Source organism: Simochromis diagramma, unplaced genomic scaffold (assembly GCF_900408965.1).
Source record: "Simochromis diagramma unplaced genomic scaffold, fSimDia1.1 OVJJ01000216.1, whole genome shotgun sequence".
NCBI classification, from domain to species: domain Eukaryota; kingdom Metazoa; phylum Chordata; class Actinopteri; order Cichliformes; family Cichlidae; genus Simochromis; species Simochromis diagramma.
Genome location: NW_024386883.1, coordinates 3,497,197 through 3,514,025, shown reverse-complemented (window position 1 = coordinate 3,514,025; position 16,829 = coordinate 3,497,197). Strand labels below are relative to the sequence as shown.

The 16,829-nt window shown below is 41.3% G+C and overlaps 1 protein-coding gene across 1 annotated transcript; it reads left to right on the top strand.

Moving 5' to 3' along the window:
• Positions 1–622: 622 nt before the first annotated feature.
• On the top strand, positions 623–16,823 carry trpc6a (transient receptor potential cation channel, subfamily C, member 6a). Its single transcript, XM_040033098.1, has 14 exons — positions 623–937; positions 1,805–2,133; positions 7,601–7,733; positions 8,932–9,232; positions 10,323–10,508; positions 11,686–11,850; positions 11,934–12,165; positions 12,268–12,495; positions 13,302–13,566; positions 14,361–14,556; positions 15,827–16,027; positions 16,206–16,262; positions 16,381–16,456; positions 16,547–16,823. The coding sequence occupies exons 1-14, from the start codon at positions 798–800 to the stop codon at positions 16,675–16,677; spliced, it is 2,640 nt and encodes an 879-aa protein (XP_039889032.1). The 5' UTR covers positions 623–797; the 3' UTR covers positions 16,678–16,823.
• The last annotated feature ends 6 nt before the right edge of the window (positions 16,824–16,829 follow it).

The following is a 16,829-nucleotide window of genomic DNA, read 5'->3' as shown; positions in this document are numbered from 1 at the left end:
CAGACTGTAAGGGGGTTTTTCATGTGAAATTCAGCTTGAAAGCAGACAAAAATTGCTCTCAGCTGACATAGGTAGCAACAAAACAAATAAAAGAATTATGGGACAATAAAGCAGAAGATGATCACAATATTGCTGCAAAGAGCTACTCAAAGCTGGACAGTTGTAAACACATGAACACATGTGATTGGGTACAGAGTTTTCCCACACTGGACCAGGATCAGCTGAGAGTGGGAGCACGCAGGAAGCAAAGTCTACAGGGAATTTAAACCCTGAGGAATCTCATCTGCTGTTCATCAGCCATCAGTCACTTCTGCACGCATGTACACACACACTAAAACTCTCAACACGTATTCTAAACAATGCAGTTTAAAATAGCATCTTATGAGTCAAAAATTACAACTATTGGTAAGACACTATATCATGAGAATATTTCATTTCTTTACTCCTATTGTTTTTGTAACAAATCCACCTTTATTGCCACGACTAATACTGAGTAATGTCAAAGAAAGAGATGAAGGACTTGGTGAAACCGCTGAGACAAATATGACCCTACATCAGTAGTAACTCTGAGCCTGTTCAGTCGCAACCCTGAGCTTCCTCCCACATCTGTAAAGTTCAATGCGTCACGTAAGGAAAAGTGTAGTGGGACCCAGAAGGATGCATTCTTTCTCAAGAACACAGAAAAAACCAGAGGGGGAGGGCGACAGAGAGACGGAGAGAGAGAGACGTGCCACAGACACTTGATTAGTCTTTCACATGAAACGGGAGCACAGCCTCTGCTGTCGATCACCTCCAGGATGAACCACAGACCGCTTGCAGTTCATCATGCCAGCCGGACTGCAGGTTACAGCGACAGCCCCAGAGCCAGGAGCCGTGATAACCTGCTCATGTACGATGATTTTGGAGAGGAAACGTGTTGCTCCGGACGATGCCTTGGGTAAGTCTGCCAGAGGTGTAGCAGGCATATATGCTCATCCTCTGCATCTTTTTGTTAAAATCATGGATAAGACTGACAGATTTTAAAAAGTTTGAAGGAGAAGATAAAACGTATTTGGACGCCTGATGGTAATTTTCACTAAATATTGCAAGCGCAGCGTTCTTCAGTTTGCATTCTTTAACTTGCAACCAGCAAAAGAGCCACAGGTGCTCATTGGGTTTAACTCTAGGTCAGCACTCTGGGATGGAGGGAGGGAGACTGATGTACATTAGAGAGTGTACTTCAGAACCCATGATCCATTAGTAAACGTAATTTAACTTATGAGTAACATAATGCTTATAATGTAAACCATTTTTTTTGCATTTCCTGCCTCGTTATTTACATTAGCCTCAGTGCTCAGTGCTACAGGATTTCTCAACCTCTTCTTATGCTCCTCTCGTCACACACTGATGCCTGCTTGGGAATCCTTTTGGTCGTTTTGATGCACTGAGTACTTCGTTTTTATGTGCAAACCTTGTAAGCCATCATGGCATAAACAAACCTCATATGATGTAGCAGAACAGAATGTTAGATAATGCATTTAAGGAAGAATATTAAGAAAGAAATACAGAACCAGGAAAATGTTGTAACTTGATACTATTTCATCTGTTCTCCAGGTAAAAGTTAACTTACATCTACTAATTGCAGATTATGGTAGGCAAGTATATGAATGAGGTTAACTGTGATTCAGTGCTCTCTCACGGGTGTGTGGCTCTCTCTCTCATTACTTGTGTGGATAGCACACCTGCACCGTTCTGGTGGAGAACTACATTGTGTGTAAATTCATGTGTGGACCATACACCGAGTGTTTTTTTCTGTTTCTGGCAGCCACAGTAACTCTGAGCGACAGCTTATGGCTCGTCTCACTGCTGCTAAACGACGCCAGGCTCTCCGTGGACCTGCCTACATGTTCTCAGCTCCCTCAGTCAGCCTGTCAGAGGTTGAGCAGCGTTTCCTGGAAGCAGCTGAATACGGGAACATACCAGAGGTGCGGCGTATGCTGCTGCATGTACCCAACTTGAACGTCAACGCTGTTGACTACATGGGCCAAAATGCACTGCAGCTGGCAGTGGCCAACGAACATCTGGAGGTGACAGAGCTGCTGCTGGGGAGGGCAGACTTGGCCAGAGTGGGCGACGCTCTCCTTTTAGCCATCAGTAAGACCTGATTATTTGTATATGGCCAAAAACACATAATATGGCAAAATCTCTATATCACTCAAAAGTTCCAAAGATGTCAGACACAACACATTGCTTGACTGGATGGAACCACAGTTATGTAACAGTTTATCCATTAATCTGTGTCCTTACATAGCTGTGTCTCTTTATGGGTCTAGTGACATTGCTTAATAATAATGATTAATTGCCTCAGTACTGTTAACCCCTCTGTACCACAGCCTCTGAGTCAAGTTTCTCATACATCCTGCAGCCACTCAGCCGCCTGCAAAAATGTTACCACAGTTGCATTGGCATTTTTCTGCTCAAACGGGCCAGACTTGGACCATTTCTGGTGAAATACTTTGTGTTTAGTTTGAGGAGATTGTTGATGACTACGTTTTTACATTTTACTTATTTCTTTATATTTTGCTAGGACAATGGGAATGTAGTGTATAAAGCAAAAAGAGTGCAATTCTAACAAACTTTAAAATCAATGTTTGGTATCACCACCTTTATTCTTTAACATAGTTTCAGCTCTTGTAGCTTCATTCTCTGGTCTGTTGAAGGAAATTCAAAGTTTTACTTTGGATGTTGGCTGCCTTTTGTTCTCTGTCAAGATCTCACACTGCTTAAATAATGCTGATGTCCGAGCTCTGGGGAGGCCAATCCATCACTGATAGTATGCAAGTGTGTGTTTTTCTATACAGGTATGCTTTTACTAATCATTGGCAGTGTGTTTGGGATGACTGTCATGCTGAATAATGAAGCCACTGACAATCAGATGCTTTTCAGATGGTATTGCATGACGGATCAAAATCTGAGTTTACTTTTCTGTGTTCGTAATTTCATCGGTTTTAACAACAACATCTTCAACACCACTGTCTATGATGCCTGAAACCTTTAAAGACTCTCCACCAGCTGTACTTACTGTTGTTCGTCTCTGCTGACCTCCTTCATACATAATAACAGGGCTGGACTGGGACAAAAAATCGGCCCGGGCATTTTGACTAGAGACCGGCCCACCAAAAATGTGACGTCATTCAGGGGTAAAACCGCAAAGGATTCTGGGAACTTGTGGCAAGAGGTACTAGCGCATGCAGGCTTTCAATTGAACTCAGTTACACAGCGATAAAAAGAAACACAAAAAATGGCAAGAAACTGTTGTATTATTAACTGCAATAGCCGGTGTTGTGCCAAAAAGTGATTGTCTGCCAAAAACTGATTTCCAGTATTTGCCAAAAACTGATTGCTCGTATTTAAATTGCTATAAGTAACTTGTTGGGCTATAATATGTGAAACATATGTCAAATGCATCCCTCATGGATGACATAAAGTCATCTCTCCATCTCCATCTCTCTCTCCTGCTCTTTTATTTCTCTCTCTTGCTCCATCTCTCTCTGCTGCTCTTCTGTCTCCTCTGTCACAGACTTCTCCACTTTTGATGATAAATCAGCCTGGTGCAACATGTAAGGATTGGCACAATTTGTTAAGATTTTGAGGAGTTTGAGAAACTAACCTTAAGCATAAGAAAAATTTACTATCAGTAACACCCCGCAAGTCATACTCATCGGCATACGCATTGCCCGTGGGCCGCTGGCGAAGTGAGCATAAATATAAAATCGTACTATCGGTAATATTTCAAGGCTGACAGTAGTTGGTCTTACCAAAGTACTTCTGCCCAACTGAGACTCTCGGCCATGGGATACTCTTCTTCCTCCGCCCCCTGCATGGGTGGCCCCAGTCATGTGTTAGTCGCTGTCTCCTAGCTACCCCGGAAAATTTTCAGCACAATTCTTTCCCATATGGCCAAATCTATTTCCCTCTGGATTTGGATCTCCAATCCCCGCTATTGCCGTTGCTTAACTGCCTGTGTGATGTCAGAGACTGGCTACTGCATAATTCGTTCACCCTCAATGAAAACAAAACAGAAATTATCGTCTTTGGTAGCCACATGCCGTTGAAACAGCTATCGGGGACCTTAGGTTCTTATGCCAGTCACCTATCGTCTACTGTCAGAAATCTTGGAGTAGTGCTGGACAGTTCCCTCAAATTGGATAAGCAAGTGGCTGCAGTGGTAAAAACCAGCTTCTACCAACTACGCCAAATTTCGAAGGCAATGCCTTACCTACGACACAAGGACCTTGAAAGGCTCATTCATGCTTTTATAACCTCTAGACTGGACTATTGTAATTCTCTTTACTTAGGCCTCCAACTCTCCCTCATCCAACGCCTACAATTAGTCCAGAATGCCGCAGCACGCCTTTTAAGCGGCACTAGAAGACAGGATCATATCACTCCTATTCTAGCTAACCTCCACTGGCTTCCTGTCAAATACCGTATTGTTTTTAAAATTCTTCTATACACTTTTAAAATCTTAAATAACTTGGCACCCAGTTATTTGATTGACCTTCTTAATTTATATATCCCTACAAGGGCACTCAGATCCTCTAATCAGGGGCTCCTAATGCAACCAATGTCTCGACTAAAGACGAAGGGGGATCGTGCCTTTGCTTTTGCTGCACCAAAACTCTGGAACAGCCTGCCGATTGATGTCCGTGCGTCGGGAAACTATTCAATCTTTTAAATCACGGTTAAAAACCCATTTGTTTAAGCTCGCCTTTCAAACTACTTAGCTTAATTTCTTCCTGGTTCGTGCTTGTTGCAATATTACCATCCTATAACTGTATTTCTTTGTTGTTAATTGTTTTCTTTTGCTGTAAACCTGCAAGTATGGCTCGTCTGTGAAGCACTTTGTTGTACCTGTGACTTTTAAATGTGCTATAGAAATAAAATTGAAATTGAATTGAAAATTGAAAGGAGGTCGGATGCACCCTCCCCCTTGTTTAGCAATCTTATAGACGAACTAAAGAAAATGGAGAACAAAAAAGGAAAGGAGGTGCAGAAAAAATTAGGGCCAAAAAGAAACAAGCCCTTCAGGCAGACGCTGCCAAATGTGTAAAAATAACTGAATTGTTTGGCGGTAGCTATGGCATAGCTTCCACAGATTTAGCAACATCAGCAAGTGGTGGAGGCCAGCAGGTGGATAAGGGAAAGGGGAGGCAAGAGGAGGAGAGACCCGAGGCGGCCGCCGGTCATAGTGGCAGAGAAACTGAACTTCAGGTAAGAAGTTATGACCTGCTGTCTATCTGTGTCAGATATAAACCAAGTTTAGTTGGAGTTTGTTTTTGTTGTGCTGACTTTTTACAGTCGCTTAGAATAACTGGTACTGCGTACTAGCTAGCATGACGGAGTTTATATACTGCTGGGCGGGTGCTATGAAGTTACTGATAGTAAATTTTATTTTATGCTTAAGGTTAGTTTCTCAAACTCCTCAAAATCTTAACAAATTGTGCCAATCCTTACATGTTGCACCAGGCTGATTTATCATCAAAAGTGGAGAAGTCTGTGACAGAGGAGACAGAAGAGCAGCAGAGAGAGATGGAGCAAGAGAGAGAAATAAAAGAGCAGGAGATGGAGATGGAGAGATGACTTTATGTCATCCATTAGGGATGCATTTGTCATATGTTTCACATATTATAGCCCAACAAGTTACTTATAGCAATTTAAATACGAGCAATCAGTTTTTGGCAAATACCGGAAATCAGTTTTTGGCAGGCAATCGCTTTTTGGCACAACACCGGCTATTGCAGTTAATAATACAACAGCTTCTTGCCATTTTTTGTGTTTCTTTTTATCGCTGTGTAACTGAGTTCAATTGAAAGCCTGCATGCGCTAGTACCTCTTGCCACAAGTTCCCAGAATCCTTTGCGGTTTTACCCCTGAATGACGTCACATTTTTGGTGGGCCGGTTTCTAGTCAAAATGCCCGGGCCGATTTTTTGTCCCAGTCCAGCCCTGCCAGCAGTATATAAACTCCGTTATGCTAGCTAGTACGCAGTACCAGTTATTCTAAGCGACTGTAAAAAATCAGCACAACGAAAACAAACTACAACTAAACTTGGTTTATATCTGACACAGATAGACAGCAGGTCATAACTTCTTACCTGAAGTTCAGTTCCTCTGCCACTATGACCGGCGGCCGCCTCGGGTCTCTCCTCCTCTTGCCTGCCCTTTCCCTTATCCACCTGCTGGCCTCCACCACTTGCTGATGTTGCTAAATCTGTGGAAGCTATGCCATAGCTACCCCCAAACAATTCAGTTATTTTTACACATTTGGCAGCGTCTGCCTGAAGGACTTGTTTCTTTTTGGCCCTAATTTTTTCTGCACCTCCTTTCCTTTTTTTGTTCTCCATTTTCTTTAGTTCCTCTATAAGATTGCTAAACAAGGGGGAGGGTGCATCCGACCTCCTCGGCTGTAATTGGTCCAGCCCAGAGTCGATCATGACTAATTGGCCAATCCAACACCTTTCATTATTTATACCCTTCCAAAAAAAATAAAAAATTGATCGGCCCATAAAAACAAAAAATCGCCAGTGGCCCACCGGGCAAATGCCCGGTATGCCCGATGGCCAGTCCAGCTATGCATAATAATGATGATTTGAACCAGAATGTTCATATTTGGATTCAGTGCTCAATATGACCCGTTGCTACAGATTTTCAGTCCACTTATTGGGAAATTTGGCAAACCTCAGTTTTCCTGTTTTCCTTCTTTAAGAAGGTCTTCTTGACAGCCACCCTTCCAATGAGGCCAGTGAACAGTAAATGGATCAGTTGAAGGTTCAGATGCGTCTCTCAGGTCTGGACTGAAAATGAGGGGAAAAGAAGCCAATGCCTAAAGAAAAACCTTTGAAAGACCCTGAGAAATCCTGGAGAACTACTGCCCAAGACGACTAAACTTTAGCTTTTGCAAAATCCTGTCTAGCTAAGTTGCTAACATGCTAATTTAGCACGAGTACAAAAGACTACACTTTTAGCCTCTTCTGTTAGCAGTTACAAGATTTAAAAGATTGATGCTTTAAAAAAAGACAATATTAAAGGTTGGTTCCATTGTTCAGGAAGGCTGAGGATGTATGTTTTCTTCTTTAGTAAGTCATCATTTATAAAAAAAAAATACAGGCGATGTAGTATTGAAAAATTGTGACCAACCTGAGTAGATAGCCTGTATCAGGGGTTCTCCAAGTATGGCCTGTGGGATAACGGCGTTCCTTATCAAAATCTATTATGCACTGCAGGCATTGGAAGGAAAATATACATTTAATTTCTCCACAGTTTATGTTTTAAGGTAGTAAAATATGAGTCCAAAGGGCCATTTTCTTTCAAGTTGAGCTATTCTGTTTGAGCCATTATGGCATGCTAACAAATGATTAGGAAATTTAACAACTACTTCAGTAATGGTTAAAAATACTTTAAACCAGCCCAAAAATTGCAATAGTGATCATAAACTCCAACAAACTACCAAATGCTATGTAAGCTAACATTTTGGAGTTATCGTTAAGATTCAGCAATTTTAGCAACAGCAGTGTAAATGAAGTTGTACCACCAACAAGTTTGCTCCGTTTTTGTTTTAGGTAAAGGTTATGTTCGCATCACAGAGACTTTGCTGGGCCACCCTTCATTTAGAGACGCCCGTCGTCTAACAGCAAGCCCCGTTCAGGCAGACATGTTGGATGACTTCTATGCTTATGATGAGGACGGGACAAGGTATGTGTGAGGAAGAGGTGTTTCATTACTTACATTTGTATATTTGTTTAAGGTAATAGCGGACACTTTATTAGACACATTTGCACTTTAGGAAAACATTTGGAACATGCATAAACATGAGACTTTTTTAGATATGTATTGAGTATTTATTAAACACCTCAATGGTTTGTGTGATTCTGTCTTTCAGACACTTGAGCAGCTACTCAGTTTATGATGGGCAGATGCTGTAAGATAAAGAGACAGTATTAGCCACAAATGTAACCGGTTATTGTGTGGTTAAGAGGAGTGTGGGTAGTGTATTTATGTGATAATTATGAACATGGGTGCTGATGTTATTGCAAGGCAAAGTGGTCACTCACCTGTTTTCCACTTTGTCTTCTTCAGGGTGGTGGTGGTGGGGGGTGGGGGGGGGGGGTCCGAACACTATTTAAAAGTTCTGGGAGAGACAAAGAAGGAAGTGGGGTGGGGGATGAGCATGTTATGAGCAAGGTGTGGCTTATCAGCAGCAGCAGACTCTTTCTTTTGCTATTGCTGCTTCATAAAGCTGTTGTGTGAAGTTTGCAAATTAAAGCTTCAATAAATAAAATAGCAAAATTTGTGTTTTATAAAAAACAAGTTCCTGACATGCAGATCTCTCCTTAACATTTGGTTTCAAGGCTCGTTTTTGCTTTCATCATGCAGCTACATGCAGCTTTTTTTCCCCACTGGCAACTAAGTTTGTTTGCATTAAAGAAACTAAGTTTAGAAGTCCTGGCAGATGGATTTAGCAGCAAATCATTTTCCTGTTTACAGTCTTTGTGCTAAGCTAAGCTAGTTCTGGCAGTAGCTTCATATGTGCTGATGGGAGATATTATATCTAATCTATCTCTGAACAAGAAAGCAGTTAAATATGTTCCACAACTGTCATAGTCTCATACGAGTCAACAACAAGAAGCTGACAATAGGGGGGTAGTGAGGTATAAATGGAAATGTCCATGCTTGGTGACGCAATGTAACTATGATGGATGCACTGACTGCTCCAGCTGCTGCTATTTTTTTTTTTTGCTTTTTTGCAGTTAGTTTGCAGAAAAGTTCATTAAATAAATTCATAACATTCATAAAAATGTTGAAACTTAAACCTCGTTTGCAGAAACGAAGCTAAGGCGAATGCTGATACTGCGTACTATCTGCATGTTTCTCTGTGTGTAAATTCCTGCAGGTTTTCTCATGACGTGACTCCAGTGATACTGGCTGCACACTGTCAGGAATATGAAATTGTTTACACCCTGCTAAGTAAAGGGGCTCGCATCGATCCGCCTCATGACTACTTCTGTGGCTGTGACTCGTGCAACTACCAGCAGCAGTTTGACTCCTTCAGCCACTCCCGATCGAGGATCAATGCCTACAGAGGACTCGCCAGTCCTGCTTACCTCTCCTTGTCTAATGAGGATCCAGTGCTGGCAGCACTGGAGCTCAGCAATGAACTGGCCATGCTAGCTAATATTGAGAAAGAATTTAAGGTACAAATACAACGACAAGAACAAAAATGCAAACACAAGTCCGGCAGAACTAATGTGCACTGTCTGTTATCACTGCTGTACACATACCCTAAAACATACCCATGAACATTTTATGAACCTTAAGAGAAGAACAGACGAGGGTCTAGATCCTGTGGTCACTGTTCAGATTTTTGGTTTGACACATAAACAACAGCTGTAATTATTGCTGGGCTCAGAGTACCAAAGTATGCTGTGGGTACTGTACAATAAATAAACAACAGGATGCCTGAGCAGAGATGTCCAAATACAGCCTACACATTTTTTTCTTGATGTTCATGCTGTGAAAAGTATTTGCCCCCTTCCCGATTTCTTATTCGTTTCCATATTTGTCACACTTGGAAGAACACAAAGGCTTGCTAACATTGCCAAGACTTTTGGGAAATATTCTGTGGGCTGATGAGACAGAAGTTGAACTTTTTAGAAGCTTTGTATCCTGTTACATGTGGCATAAAACTAGCAAAGCATTCCATAACGAAAACATGACAACAGCCAAACACGGTGGTGGTGATGTAGTGTGATGGTCGGAGGCTGCTTTGCTGCTTCAAGACCTGGATGACTTGCTGTTGACTTGATATATTCATGAATTCTGCTCTCTAACAGGAAATCCTGAAGGAGAATGTCCATTCATTCCCTGAAGCTCAAGAGCACTCAGGTTAAGCAGCAATGACATGGAGTGGCCTAGTCAAAGTCTGGTCTCAGACTTTGACTTTGACTAGACGGAGATGCTTTGACATCACCGTAAACAGACTGTTCAGGCTCAAACACCCTCCAATGTGACTGAATGACAACAATACTGCATGGAAGAGTAGGCTAAAAATTCCTCCACAGCGTTGTGAAAGACTCACTGTCAGCTTTCAAAAATGCATGATTGCTGTTTTTGCTACTAGAAATAGCACAAACAGTTATTAGGTTTAGGGGCAAGTGTGGATAGCTTTTTGCTCTCAATAAATGAAAACATCATTTAAAAACTACCTTTTGCATTTACTTGCATCTTACCAGATCATCTCAAATGTTTCACTCCTGATGCACATTTCCTCCATCATGTTTCTAGAATGACTACTCCCGCCTTTCGAGCCAGTGCAAGGATTATGTGGTGGGCCTTCTGGACCTGTGTCGCAGCACGGAGGAAGTTGAGGCCATATTAAATGGAGAAACTGACTCGGAGGATAGCTATGATGTACCAGGTCGCCCCTCCCTCACACGACTCAAATTAGCCATCAAATACGAGCTCAAAAAGGTCAGTGTGTTCTCAAACAGGCAATGACACAGCGGCAGGATAAAACATGGGTTTTCTGAGCAAGTTAGAAGTATTGCAAACATTTATCTGTGCTATGGGAGCAGCATAACCCATTTAGATTGATATCCTACTAAAAACTGTCATTGTCATTCCAGTTGTGGACGACATAGAGCCAAACTGATATGTTGGCCGATAACAGCTATTTGCCGATATATCAGCATTGGCAAATAATTTCCATTTTTAGGTTGATAAATGAAAACTAAAGAAGAGAACGAAGAAACATCGCTCAACTGTGTTGCGAAGGTTATTACATAAGTTTTCCACTAGAAGGTGCTCTGCAGCTCCCGTGTTGGAAAAGTATTCAGAACAACCAGCTGATCTGAGCAGAGTTGGGCAGAGTGTAAACGAGTTATGTGACAATAAAACAAGTTTATTTTTAAACTGCTTTGTTATACTATCTTAGTAAAAAGTAACTACACATAACAAATTTTGGGGAATTTTTTTTTTCTAGTGTGCCTGAAAGAAAAAAAAATATCGGCTAATATATCAGATTTTTAAATCACCAAATATCAGTAATGGTGTCTGTCTAAAAAATTCTATATGAGTTGGACTGTCAGTAACATTACTGCATGAGGGTAACAAACTTTTAAAATCAGACAAATATCCAAAGGTGAGAAAAACAACAACAACAACAACAGCTATGGATGCTGGGAAACAATGCCTAATTTTAAGATCAATTAAAAAAAATAGAAATGAAAAATGGAATTTATAGTGTGAAACATCAAAATGCTGTTGACAAGTGTTTGTAATATAAAGATATTTGTAGCACGTAGTCACGTTGAGCTGAGTCTGAACTCATCTGTCTTCATTTCTAATTGCAGCTGTCTGATGTAATCGTTTTAGAAGCCAATTTGTGTGGTTTAAATCATTAATCAGTTTGTAAAATGCCAGAAAATTACTCTTCATAAATCGATTAAATGTTCAGATCAGTAAAAACAAAAATAGATCTGCTCTAGTTTCAGCTCTCAGGTGTAATGATTTCTGCTTTTCTCTGTTTCAAATAAATAAAAATAGAATCACACTTTAAGGATTCTACCTTAAGCTTCCAGTAGCCTTTATTTTCCCATTTCCTTCTCCTTAACTCTTCTGTCCTACTTCTTTCATCTGTGCCTTTCAGTTTGTGGCTCATCCTAACTGCCAGCAGCAGCTGCTGAGTATCTGGTATGAGAACCTGCCTGGCCTGAGACAACAAACCACTGCCATCAAACTGCTGGTGGTGCTGGCGGTGGCTATAGGACTGCCTGGACTGGCTGTGGCTTACTGGATTGCCCCATGCACCAGAGTAAGTAATATTTACATCCATAAAGATCATTCACAGTACAAGCTTTCCTCTCACCCTTCTGTTATTCTATCTCTCATTCTCAGGTGGGAAAAGTGATGCGTAGCCCCTTCATGAAGTTTGTGGCTCATGCCTCATCCTTTACAATTTTCCTGGGTCTTCTCATCCTGAATGCTGCTGACCGCTTTGCAGGCACCACCCTGCTGCCAAACATGACACACCATCAGCTCCCGGGCAACTCTGACCCTCTGCTGCTCTACCGCATGACTACGACACCCTTCACTTGGATGGAGATCCTTATCATCTCATGGGTCATAGGTGAGCATAAGATGATGATAGATAATAAAAAAGCAAACAATTAAAAAAACAACTGAACATCTGCCGAATCATGTCATTTGTGTTCTTGTGCTCCTGCTGCAGGTATGATTTGGGCAGAGGTAAAGGAGATCTGGAGTCAAGGACCAGGGGAGTACCTGGTTGAGCCGTGGAACTTCTTGGATTTTGGGATGCTCGCCATCTTCCTGGCTTCCTTTAGCTGCCGCTTCTCTGCGCTGAGACACGCTAACTTAGCACAGACCTCTGTGTACGCAAACTACACAACGTTGATTAATGTCACACTGCCTAAGGAGATACGCTACTTCACTATGGGTGAGCAGTTTCACATTTTCACACATCACATGAACTAATTCAAATACCATGATGTGCTTGATTTATACAGCAGCAAATCACTTGAAAAGAACCCCCAACAACCAGACAACCCCCTATAAACAAGTACTTGGTAACAGTGGGAAGTAAAGACTCCTTTCTAACAGGAAGAAACCTCTTGCAGGGAGGGGTAGCCATGCGCCATGACCGATTGGGGGTGAGGGGAGAGTCTTTACAGGACAATCTGTGTTATAGTAGAGCCTTTACTTTACAATATTAAGCACCTTGAAGTGACTGTTGTTGTAATTTGGCACTATATACATAAGATTGAATTGAAACAGAACAAAAGACACATGTTTCATTCTTGCTGGGGGACACTGCCATGAGGTGATGTGATTGGCTGGGAACAACTTTTAGGCAGGTTGCAAGCATCAAAGTAACATCGGCAGAAATGCCAGAACCCAAGGTTTCAGACCTGAAGATTGATTTATAAGGAAAAGATTCACTTCACTTGTTCATTTAATGTTGTGTCTGTTGTAGCTGTCAGTCTATAGATGTAAAAAGTAAAAAGTATCACTGTCGCCCTAGATTTTCCTGTGCTTAATGGCAAATTAACTTTTGTTTTTTCCTTCTCTTTAAAGAGAACAAGATGAAATTAAGCAGCGTGGCTAACACATCCTTTGTTAAATAGCATTTTTAGTGCCCGGCTTGTGCTCATTTATCAAAATAATCTTCAGTGTGCCTTAAAATAATAATTGCAAGCTTTAATCAAAGGTGATTTTCTGACTTACGCTTGGGTTCTTTTGTAGCTCGTATTGAGTGGGTGGCGTCAGATCCCCAGTTGGTATCAGAGGGCCTGTACGCGGTCGCAGTGGTGCTGAGCTTCTCTCGGATTGCTTATATCCTCCCGGCCAACGAAAGTTTCGGTCCCCTGCAAATCTCTTTGGGAAGGACAGTAAAGGACATTTTTAAGTTCATGGTCATTTTCATCTTGGTCTTTCTGGCGTTCATGATCGGCATGTTCAACCTGTACTCTTACTACCTGGGTGCAAAACAAAATGATGCCTTCACAACGTAAGTCAATACCAGTGAACATCTGAATTTGTTTTTTTATCTATTTATTTTTTTCATCAACTTGCACAGACGAATTCATCATGAAACTTGATTCAATTCTTGATCAACAATGGATTACCAATCCAAACCAAGGATATCACCACAAGGGCTCACAGATATTTTATATCCTGATCCTTTCTAACTATTCTTATCCAAGATCTGAGAGCTGTTTCTTTGGTAGACCCACTCATTTTGTGGTTATTACTGTTAAAAGAAGCCCCAACATTTTTGTGGCTTGTCACCATTTAAAACCAAGCCCTTGGGACCCTTATCACTGGTTGTGGTTATAGTGTGGACAAAACTTATCATCAGTGCACCCAGGAGGGATTTGATCTCCCTACAGCTGAAGAAGTTTTGAGTCCAGAAAAAGTTAAAGTATCTTGGATTTCAAAACAAAGAGCAAAATTATGTGGCAGTAATGAAAAGAATCTTGCATTTATCTTGGGACCCATTAGCACAAATAGTTACAGCTAAACCTTTACACAGTCATAATAGAGTATTATAAAAATATGACATGTTGCCTCAAAATCAGATTCATTGTGCCAAATAAATTCATGCTAAACTTGCATGTTTGTGCAATAATGTCAACACTATTCTGAATTATTCTGTAATTTTAACTCCAAAAAACATTTTGTCCTTCTGTTGATTTACTAAAAGAGTATCTCTGACGTTGATGGTGTACGGCTGGTTTGAATTCAAAAATAACTTCCCTCTGTTCTCCCTCTGTCCCTTTATTTGTCTGTGCATCCGTCCAGCCTGGAGGAGAGTTTCAAGACATTGTTCTGGGCTATATTTGGACTGTCTGAGGTCAAATCCGTAGTGATCAACAACGGACACAAATTCATCGAGAACACTGGTTACGTCCTGTACGGAGTTTACAATGTTACCATGGTGATAGTGCTGCTCAACATGCTCATTGCCATGATTAATAGTTCCTTCCAGGAGATTGAGGTAGGTCATTAAGACGGTAAATCATTCTGTGCCCCAGATACATGCTTGAAAATATGAAGCATGGGCTGAAAAAGCAGCCCCACATGTAGCGCACGTTGAACTGGTACTTATATAGCACTAAATCTAACAAAGATTCACTACAAGGTTCATTCACCCAAGCACACACACATTCATAAAGAGAAATAATGTCATTTAAATTAAGATATAAAGGGAAGCAAATTACTTTCATTTATTTGAGTCACAGAATGTGAATACAACTAAATTAAATCAGGGCCTTTTCCTTTACCCAGCAATTATGCCTGTTTAGACCCACCTGTGGGTAAAGTGTCCTGCTGTGTGGACTTGGTAAACCCCCACTTATCCCATCTGAGCCCCAATTAGGTGAGCCCACACAGGGCTGACAGCAGTGTTGGCCTTGGAGTCTCTATAAGAGTTTTCTGTAAGCCGCTGTGGGTTGCCCACAGAAAACCTACGTGAGCCCCATGTAGGCTAGCCCATGAGGGGCCCATAGCAGTTTTACCCCTTTGCCCTCCCAAGAAGTAATTCTGTGGGTGCCCCACAGTGGATGCATCTAATGTAGTGCCCATAGTAATTTTTTCCTTTTGGATTCCTGTGAGGATTTTCATATAGTGGGCTTACCCATAGAAACCCCTCACTAAAACACCTATGGGTTAGCCCATTAAGGCCCCACATTAGTTTTACCCCCTGGGCTAACCCATAGGTGTTTTCCGTGGGTAACCCATAGTGAATTTGCCCTGCTCACTGCTTACTCAGGTCCACACTTCACCCATACCTACCCACTGTGTGCCCATGCGGGTATGTTTGCTGACACATTGTTTATAAAAAGGCGAGCCTATATAGGGAAACGTGATTATTGTGGAGAAGACGAAACTGTTGAACATATTTTATTACTTTGTCAGAGGTAGTATTAACCTGAGTTAGGATTTGAGTTTTCCTTCTTTTTTTTCTTTGAGGGCAAGTGGCTCCATAGTAATTGACATGTTTGCTTAACAAGCAAGAGATCCTTGGTTTTAACTTTGGGAGGAGACATAAATCTATTTGGAGTTGTGTGAGGAAGGACTGTTGTTAGAATCTGCTATGTCAATATGTGGAGACCCCTTGTGAATAAAGGAGTGGCTGGTCCACACTTCATACTAACTGGTGGTTGTAATGCACCACAGGCTTTTTCCCCTTCTGTCCTGTCAAACATGTATATTTCCCTTCCCTGATACATTTCCCCGTTTTCCTCGTGATTTTTAATTTTTTTTAGGATGATGCTGACGTTGAGTGGAAGTTTGCTCGTGCAAAACTTTGGTTCTCCTACTTTGAGGAGGGAAGGACACTCCCTGTGCCCTTCAACCTAGTCCCCAGCCCAAAATCTATGCTCGGACTGGCCACAGGCATCAAGTCCTTGATCCTGCAGTTAGTTGAAGGACACAGCAAAGAGAAAAATGAGACACAACTCAACCAGGTACCACACAGTATGGCGATTAATTCCCTAATATATCCAATATTTATCCTTACGCAGCTTGAAAGGTAACATGATAGTTCAGCGTTAGTGGCAGAGCCTTAGCACCTCCCAGTGGTATTACTGCCACACCACAGAAATGTCACAATTCTGTTCAGCTAATTTGAGCTCAATTTTCCAGCTTGGAGTAAGCAAAAACTCAGGATATGGTGCTTCTACCAGCCGAACCAGATATCAGGCACGTGTTTGTGTATTTCACTGTTTTAAAACATAATTTTATTACTTGTTTTAATGTGTTATTTTTGCACAGAACATTTTGTTCATAATTCGAACCCCTTTTCCTTTACTGGTTACAGAAGATCATGAAGCGGCTAATAAAGCGGTACATCATCAAAGCACAAGCAGACAGAGAGAGCGATGAGATCACTGAAGGTAAAATAATAAAGAGCACCATTTGTCCTCCCATGCTGGCATCAACATTTTCTTTGATAGCTTTGCATCTATTTTTTTTTTTAAATCCAGGAGAGCTGAAAGAAATCAAGCAGGACATTTCCAGTTTGCGATATGAGCTGCTAGAAGAAAAAGCACAAAACCTGGAGACGCTCGATGGGCTGCTGAAGAGGCTGGGAGAGATCAGTACGCCTTCATCATAGCAATGTCTGTCATAAGTGAAGAGCGCAAAGATTAAGTGCCTATTCACTGTCAAAAGATGCTGTATACATAGTGACACAACATTACTAACGATAAACGACAATGCACGTATGTGAATATAAACATTAAATATAAAAGGTCAAATGTATGTGAC